Source organism: Sceloporus undulatus, chromosome 5 (genome assembly GCF_019175285.1).
Source record: "Sceloporus undulatus isolate JIND9_A2432 ecotype Alabama chromosome 5, SceUnd_v1.1, whole genome shotgun sequence".
NCBI lineage: Eukaryota > Metazoa > Chordata > Lepidosauria > Squamata > Phrynosomatidae > Sceloporus > Sceloporus undulatus.
In genome coordinates, this window is record NC_056526.1 from 134,387,298 (window position 1) to 134,397,128 (window position 9,831).

Here is a 9,831-nt window from a genome sequence, read left to right on the forward strand (position 1 = left end):
ACATGGACAGATAATGTATTTCCTTATTCCTTGCTGACTTAGGAGCATGTTCTTGTCATTATCACAACAAGAAGAAATGTTGTGAGGCATTTTCAAGGAGAGATAAAACCCAAAGTTATCACATGTATGAGGGCTATCAATAATGTAAACATGAAAAACAAATGGAAAGCAGATTTTTTAAAAATCAGTTACAACCAGCATTCTTTTGGGAAGAAATCACATTGTAAAAATATCATTCCATAAATCATTGTTACTCAGTTCATACTTATAGGCTGATTCTGAAGATATTTATGATGATTACATCTAAAATGTACACCATTTTGCCCTTTAGAAAGCTCTTACAAGACAGTGGAGAGAGCAAGTTGGAGATGTATCATACATAATTGATACATATGGCTATTGCTTTGCTTGTTGACATTTCCAGCTTTAAAAAAGCAAGCATGCATACTAATTTTGTACTTGTGCTAGGGGAAAAACATAGTTTGTTCTCAGGCTATATTTTAATACTCTTTATTTACTTTTCAGAAGTGTTCAGTTTTTTAACTGAAGCCACAGTATCTCATTCTTTAGAGAGGGAATCAGTTGGTGCACCTGCTTGACTACATCCTTTTATTTAGTTTTAACTCAATAATCACTTTTTAATTTCCTTTCCTCTTTTTTTCTTTTTTTCCCTTCCTTTCTTTTTTTTCATTTATTTTGGTCCTCCTTCCATTTTGATGGAAGTTTCATGAGGGAAAGCTTGGTGGAAATGAAATCAGTGAATCATTGTGGCGTAGCAATGGCTTGAGAAGTGCAGAAGTCGTAGACGGAACATTGGCTCAAATCTACAATATAAATTTAAGGGTAAACTCTGTAAAAGATGTCCCATTTGTCATAACATGATATCCAGTCATTAACAACAGCCCAGTCCATTTGTCTGAACTAATGTCTTTCCATATGAACGCTGTTTAATTCCATATGACCTCTATGTGATGACATATGTTGTACTCAAAAGACACCCCCTTCTTTATAATTGAATCAAACATTGATTGATGTTAATATGTCCCATAAAATTTATATCTGAATCTTTTCAATAGTAAAATGTCCTTGAAATTAATACATTAAGGCTGCAAGCCTATGTCTTACTTTCTGCAAGTGCTTTTGTTGACTGTAACAAGACTGGATTTCAATACATATAATACAGAAACATAAAAAGACAGGGCAGGTGCGGATGGCCCTAAAGGATTGGGGCTGAATTGGAGCTGCAGCAACTGCACACCATTGTCCCAATCCAGAGTTTTTCCAGCCCAAAGAGAAGTACCAAAATACCCATCCTTTTTGGGGTGGAAAAAAGCTACCCTTTCTTCCTTGAAGGTGGCTCTTCTGCATTCCTGTGGTGTGCGGCGTATGAACGCTGCACCACCACCATGAAACAACACTGCCCTCCATCTGGTCAGGCGGGTGGTGTGACATTGGCTTGGGGGAGGCACTGTGGAGTGTGTCATCTAAACACTATGCCCCCATCCATCCCTAACCTGGCGTTTACTGCCGGTCTGTTTCAGTCTATAGTCACTTAAATACATGTAACAAAAGTAAATATATTGATCCCTGTTTGCTTTGGGGATCAAAGAAAATAGAAGGGAGCAGAAAGAGACCTGCTGTTTTGAACCATGTCATGCTAATTTGTTGAACTACTTGTAGGTAGTTACAGTTGAACTACCTGAGGTAGCTACCTGACTCCTGAAACAGATTACCAGTTCTTGTTGAGATTTTCATCTTCTCAAACATAGTACAAGCAGTGTATCACAAAGCAGTCATTGCAGTTTACAGTGTATCTGTTTCACAGTAATTTCCTTTCCAAAATACATAAAGACTTGATTGGAAAAGCACTGCCTTGTGGTCTTGGACTCCTATGAATGCATCAAACTGGATTTTTTTATTCCATCTCCCCCCAAAAAATGGGAGAACTGCCTTTCCTGGAAGGCTCAAAAAGCTCCCTTAAAACCTGAAGTGTTTTGTATTTTTGGTAATCCTTGTGACTCAGGGACCTGAGGGGCAGAAATAGCCCCTCAAACCCACCAGAGTTGTCCACCTTGACTTACAGCAACAGAAGACAGAAAAATTTACAGTTTCACTTTCTTGTCACCATGTCCTGAGTGACACAGGCATAGCTGTGTACACTTGCTAAGAATAATAAATGGCCAAAATATGCATCAAACACAAACTAATATAGTCAAGGACCTAAACAAAATGAAATGTTCTCATCTTTTTAAGGCTGGGCATTTTGTGCAGTGATGCTGATATGCCAAGACAGCAGCCCAGCCCCTTACTTTGATGGCTCTTGAGATGATACTTGATTTAGCAAGTCTGCATGTGTATTAAGAAACATTGACTTAGAAAAACCTGCATGCATATTAAGAACTGTGTGGGATTTTTTTAAAATTTCTACATTTTTAGGGTTCATACTAAAAAAAAATACCAGATGTACCAGGAGGTGGTATGCTAGCATGGCATAGTGGTTTGAGTGTTGGACTATGACTCTGAAGACGAGACCATTCCAAGCTTGGCCATGAGACCCACATGAGTCACATGCTCTCAGCATAAGGGAAAGGCAATGGCAAACCTCTTCTGAATAAAAGCTGCCAAGTAAATCCCTTGATAGGGTCACGATAAGTCAGAAAAGACTTGAACGTACACAGCAGCAACAACAACAACAACATTTGAAAGGTAGAGGCTATAGGCACAATGTTGTTGTGTGCCTTCAAGTTATTTCTGATTTATGGTGATACTAAGGCAAATTTATCACAAGATTTCCTGGGTAAAACTTGCTCAGAGGGTTTTTTCCTTGCCTTCTTCTGAAGCTGAGAGGTCAATGAGTAGGGTTCCATGGCTGAATGGGGATTCAAACCATGGTCTCCCAGTGTCCTAGTCCAACGCTTAAACTATTATACCATGCCTACATACAGATGATGAAATACTAAAATTTCTTACAAAGTAAAGTATGGAAATTTCTTACAGACTAAGGCAGAGTAAGGAAAAAGGAGCATAACTGATGAAAAATCAGGGCAACTTTACATTTAATAGGAAAATAATTAAGCAAAGAGTGTTAATAGAGATGATGAATTGTATTTCTAGATGTGTTTGTAAAAGTCACGTATAGCCAAGTATAAGTATAATCAATGAATGAAATTATCCTTTTAACCCAAGAGATGAATGTTTTTGTGGGAATAAAAGTACTGCTAGCTTCAGGATATTTTCAAGCTCCTTCATTATGTCCCATTACCTGAATCTGGAATACAGAGCTTGACAGTATTGCTCATTCACATTAGTATGACCTGGCCCAAAGGTTTGCATGTGTGGCATTATTTACCTTGCTAAAATTGCCATTCTAGGGTTGTTTTTGTTGTCTTCAAGCTGTTTGTGACTTATGGCAATCCTAAGGTTTTCTGGGGCTGAGAGTGTGTGACTAGCCCAAGGTCACCCAGTGGGCTTCCATGGCAGAGCAAGGAATCATTCCCTGATCTCCAGAGTTGTAGTCCAATGCTCAAACCCCTAGATCATTCAGGCTCTCTAGTTTACGAGATGCCAATTAGTTTTGGTGGAATTAAAAATCATTACATCCATAATGTTTCTAGTACAGAATCTGGCAGTTCCATTCCTCTTTATATTACCTGGATGGCAAACAGGTATGGCTATACTGTGAAGTTATGCTAGTAGTGGCAATGCTTGTGGCAAAGAAGGGAATAATTCATTACCATTATAACTAGCAACTTTGCCAGGGTTAAAAACCTCTAATTTGGACTAAAATAGCTGGAGCATGAGAGCAGACCGCGACCGCAAACAGGGGTTAAAGCCAAGCCTCTCCAAGCCGGCTTTTAGGCAACTTTATCCTATCAGGGATAAATCACTATAAAGCGAATGTGATAATCTCCATTGAAATAATTCAAGTTTTTCCATACCTTGGCTCAGTCATCAAACAAAATGGAGACTTGCAGTCAAGAAATCAGAAGACTAGGAGACTTGAAAGGGCCTCTATGAAGGAACTAGACAAGATCCTGTAGTGTCATATATCATTCAAGTGTTATATATAATCCAATATAAAGTTAGGATTGTCCATGCCATCATATTTCCCATTCCTGTTTGAAATGTGGTGCAGGGGAAGAGTTCTATAAATGCATAGAGGACAAGGGAGGAGACTAGGGAACAAAAATCTCCCTTTTCCCCAAGCAGCATGAGCTTTTGTCTCTCTTTTAGGTTCACCATACTCTAGTGCCTTCAATCTAGTCTACCACACCAATATGTGGCAATGTTACATTTGTTTGTTTGTTTGATTGATTGATTTCTATCCAGCTTTTCTCCTGAATGAGTTGCAAAGTGATATACATTAAAACAGAACTCCTAAAACTGCTGTAGAGCACATAAGATTTAAAAAACATTAAACCATATATCCAACCAAAACCCTATTTTAAGCCATGAAAATTAAAACAATCAAACACTTAAATGGACATTACATTCATACATACTATTTATCTTAGCATTTAAGGGTTTCATGTAGTCGGGAACCCTAGTGCAAAAAACCACAATATTTACAGCTTCTCTCTGTGTGTCTATGTACCTTCAAGTCACCTACTGATTTTTGGTGACCTCATGAATTTCATAGGGTTTTTAAGGCAAGGAATACTCAGAAGTGGTTTTGCCAGCTCTATTCTCTCAAATATAGCCTATAGCACCTAGTATGCCTTAACAATCTGTCATTCAAGTTCTAACACAAGGCTAAAATCTCCTTCAGTCCTGACTTGAATGCTTTAGGTTTATCTACATATTCCAACAATTGATTGAATGCATCTATTCTATTTGGGACTAACAAACGGTATGCCAACCACATGGCTACATCTGCACTGCAGAATTTTTGCAGTTTGATAGTGTTTTAACTGCCATGACTCAATGCTATGGAATTCTGGGATTTGTAGTTCTGTGGGATAGTTAGCCTTCTCTGTCAGAGAGTTGTAGTGTCACAACAAACTGCAAATGCCATGATTCCATAGGCTGGAATCATGACAGTTAAATCTGTGTCAAACTGCACTAATTCTGCAGTATCACAGCAGCCATAGCAAATCTAGGCGAGATGTTCAGCTACCAGTGCTTTGCAACTTGATAACATTTTTGTTGTTATTCTCCTTTATTTGTTAGTTATTCACAGTTTATTCATTTCCTTGGTGTTGGATCATTTTTTATTTCTTTTTCTTTGTCACGTTGGCAGCAATAGATGTAGCAAACTCAATCTAGAAATGTGTTTGGTGAATTGTTATTGATGTATGAGGTTTATATATCTTTTTAAAAAATTAGTTTGGCTCCATCTACAGGTGGAAGCAATTTCTGCTGCTGTCATATTAAAATTGATATTTTAAATAGTCTTAATAGAGCTGAAATTTAGAATAAAGCATGCAGCTTAGAAAAAAATGACATGGCAAATTGTCTTGTGTGGCACTAATACAAAATTAATGTGAGAGTTCTCTATTAATATGGGATTTATATAAAGCTATGATATAAAATAATATGAAACGAGGAAATATATTATGAAATTATGTTTCCTCTTTTCCAGGCAGGTGAAATTATTCTAGCCTCCTTGACCACTTTTATTTAAGGAAGGAACAGTATCTCCTTCCTTATATTTTTGATATTTTTTGCAGTATCTGTCTATGAATGTCACAAGGTGAAAAGAAATGGTTAGGATGTAGAGGTCAATACTAGTGATAGTACTCAATGAAGAATCCAAAGAAAAGCACTGAAGAAAAGCAATGAAGAATCCAAAGAAAATGATCCTTATAATTCTCTCCTGCCAGCACTCAAAACTGCTACTTCCAAATAAGAGCTGTTGCAAAAATGAAGTGCACATTAAAATCTTACTTCATAATAATTTGGACATAGCCCAGATTTTGCAGGATTTAATATTTGACTGTCCAAAAGGCCCCTTGCACAGGAAAGAACATTGTCCACTTCATTCTGTACATTCATTTAAAGATTCCTTGTGGTATCTTTATTCTTTACCTTTTTACTATTAGTACAATATCTCCCACAATTCAGCACTTTAAATACATTCCATTGGCATCACCCATATCATTTGTTCTCTCTGAAAATATAGTTTTAATGAGAGTTTGCATCATGAGTATGAAGTTTTTAAGGGCACTATCTGGCATCAGCATTTTATCCAATAATCCAAACATTATATCCTAAAGGTCTTCTCTCTATGCTTTCGTATATTCTGCTAGCAGCCTTGTTACACATTGTCTGTATACAAAGACATAGGTCAGCATAGTTACTAACAGAGGTGCAGTTCTCATATACTATTCCCCCATGCAATAAGCAACAAAAAATCTATATAGTGTACACTGTTCATGTACTACTCAGCTCTAGGCAAGAATTCCTCTTACATTATGTAATGTCCATCTATAGCCTGCATAGTTTCTAGGTGACTGGAGGAAAACTCTCTCATGATGCTCCTTGGTCATAGTATGGCAAAAGAAGATGTTTGATTCAAATAATTCTCAGGCAAGCTGCTGTCAATGAATACTTTGGGACTGCAAAGTTGTGACTGACATGGAAGTAAATAGATTGAGAAACAGCAAACAGTTGTTGGGTTACTGAAGCTTTTGTATTTTCAACAAAAGATTCCAGTACTGAAAAACAAAGAAAATAATCTATCAACCTTTATTAGGCATCTCAATAGACAATATACAACAAACAATACAATACAAAATTAAACTAAAATAGTTTACAGGAATACTTTAAAAATTTAAAATTTATCGTCCTTAAAATCATCTAACACTAAACTCTAACCATTATTTAGTTTGTGCCAGATTTTTGTTGCCTCCATTAGAAAATTGGCCATCAATCGTGTAATCTGTACATTACAATCCTCCAATAAATGTACTAGAGTTATATCCGTTAAGCAGTAGTTCATTTCCAATAGTTTCTTTAGCAATTTCGCTCTCGGTTTTTGGTACAGCAGGCAAAGAAATATAATATGTTGGAGAGTATTTGGAGATAGTTCACATGTACATATTCGATTTGCAAAAGGGATCCTCAAATATCTACCCCTGGTGACATAGGAAGGGTGAATATTCAACCTTGCGAAGAGGAAAGCTTTCCTCGAAGCCTGAAAATAATGAAGTATGGCGTGCTAATTTTCATATATTTGGAATACAGGATTGTCATAATGATCCAGGTCTTTATAATCCCATTAGGGATTGTTTGTGTTTGTTTTGTTTTTTTTACAGGATGATGACATGAGAGAGAATCGGTTCAGTTTCACAGGGTATGGAATGGGACCACCATGTATACAAGCAAAAGATGGAGTAGCTCCAAAGGGGCCAAATAATCCAACTCAACCTGCACCAAAAACCCCTGAAGAAATGAGGAAGGTGTTCATTGATCGGGCGAAGAAAATTGACACCATCTCCCGAGCTTGTTTTCCACTAGCTTTTCTGATATTCAACATTTTTTACTGGGTCATCTATAAAATCGTTAGGCACGAGGACATTCACCAAAAGCAAGATTAAGATTTCCAGGGCATAACAGTCTTGGTGGTACAGATCAGTATAAATGTACTGATAGGCTCACAAAGGGCATGGAGGGGGTAAATAATATTTGACTTGCTATGCAAAGTCACAAAGAGAGAAGAATGACATCCTATGAAGATACAGTACTTGCTACAACAGTGTTTCTACTTGTTATTAACTAGAAGTAACCTAATTTTTCAAAGTAAAATCACAACATTCTAGACTAAAACTCTACTGCCAACAAATTTATACATAGTGTTACATAATGGTACAGCATTCTTTGATGTTCCTTGCTACAATTTTTAATTCAATGTATTTTTCAAATCTATCAAAGGAAATTCCAGATGTCTTTAGACAAGTGCCATACTAACAAAGTTGCTATTACACTTTTAACTCTCCTTTAAATTTACAAGCAAATATTTGCCTTCGTCTTAATTCTGAAAAATGTAGCTATTTGTTCAAGAGATTTCCCTTTTAAGTGATGACGCATGTTTTCTAGATTTAAGGGTACTGTCAGTGGCTTTTCTAATAAGCACAGGACACATTATAGGCTATAGTTTACAAAGAGAAACTTCCTACAGAATATTTCATAGTGAGGAAAACCACAAACCACTAAGTCAATGAGATCCCATTGATTTTTCTAGTCATGCTGCAGTGCTATTCTGAAATAAGCCATGTGCTGAATTGATCAAAATCCTTTTTAAAATAGTGTTTTTGATTCCAGTGATAGTTCCCAGCCGTGTCACAAATTAGTATAACGCAGTCCGGTGACAGTATTTCAATAAGCCAGAGAAGGATAATTAAGTTAACAAGTATTGAAACTGTGGGAAATTGATGGAAAAATTATTGCCTACTAATATACATACTCATTAGAAAGTGCTTATCCTTAAGATCACTGCAACATACTTCCATGTAAACATGCTTAAAATTAGCCTGCAAGTTCCATCCCTCACTGATGGGGGAGAAATGCATAATTGCCTTTTGAGACATTTGTTTTCAGCTCTAAGCCAAATCTCAATGTATTTTGGCATAGTAAATATCCCAAAATGCATCCACATGTTTGGTGTCAGAATGGATACATAAGTCTGTTTTGGTGAGTCTTGTTCAAAAACTCCAATGAGACCCCCCCCCCCCCCCCCCCCGGTATATTCTGGCTGGACAAAAGAATACCCCAGTACCAAATACCAATAGATTGCTTGGAATATTTTATGTCTGTATACTTTATTTTTTACAGAAAGAAAACAATTCAAGTTCAATAGCAGAAATATAGGATAGTGTTCACTATCACGCATATGACTATGATCTAGAAAGTCTATGCTATTTACTAAACCTGTGTAAATTCTGCAATAAAAAGTCCGCCCTGAGAGTGAATTTGGTCCCATATGTATTGGTGAAGTATTTGGATGCTTTATACACATGAAATAGCTGGGCTAATTAATCAGCCTCTAAAATATCTATTAGTTAGGTAGGACACAATGTGGAGAAAAATATTTCCTATAATAGCAAAATCAGTATTCTTTAATAAAATATACATCGTGGTTCTAATCTGGATAGTTTAAATCATGAAGACGCTCTGCTTTTTCTGGGATTTCACAATCCCTTGGATTCCTTCTTTCATTAATTATAGATGCGGAAGAAGGGACAAAACTGAGCATCCAAACGTTGTCTTACAGTTGATACCTGCTGATAGCTACAAGGGTTTCTTTTTCTTTTCTTCTCTTCTTCCTTTTTGCTTTTAAATGTTAAATCTTATTGCTGGAACTATTTTCAGTTTGATAGACTCCCCTTGCCCTGTAAACTAAAGCAGAAGCTTGACTGAGCCAAAATTAAGCCCCATTTTATTTGGATAAAGTTAAACACAGTAGCTGTGCGGCCTGGTTTTTTTTATTTTATTTTATTTCATTTTTAAATAGCATTATTCACCAGCAGTCTTTCTTTCACAAACACCACTGAAAAATGTACAATTTTTAAAAATTGAGTGAAATTTAATCACTAGTAATTTTAATAGGGCTCCAACAATGCGGAAGACCTCCAGTATGCAAGCTACTGCTTAAAGACAAAATATAGCTACCAGATTACACATCTGACTGCAGTGCTAGGACACTGAACCTAAATAACACTTATAAAAGTATACTATAATTATAGGTTGTAAATAAGACCCAGTACTATTTCTGTGAAGTTAACAGCTTTTCTTCTGGCCTTGGAATATGACAAAACATAAATGTTCCAAATATTTTACTTTTAAAATAGTTATATGCCTTTTCTTATGTTATTATTAAAGAATTCGCATATT

The 9,831-nt window shown here is 36.3% G+C and overlaps 1 protein-coding gene across 1 annotated transcript in view; it reads left to right on the forward strand.

The window, feature by feature from the left end:
- Window positions 1–8,669, forward strand: part of GLRA3 (glycine receptor alpha 3) — a 106,927-nt gene extending 98,258 nt beyond the window's left edge. The window contains exon 9 of the mRNA XM_042466432.1: window positions 7,257–8,669. Coding sequence (XP_042322366.1) covers window positions 7,257–7,538 — 282 coding nt within the window. The 3' untranslated portion in view covers window positions 7,539–8,669. The remainder of the gene's footprint in view (window positions 1–7,256) is intronic.
- The last annotated feature ends 1,162 nt before the right edge of the window (window positions 8,670–9,831 follow it).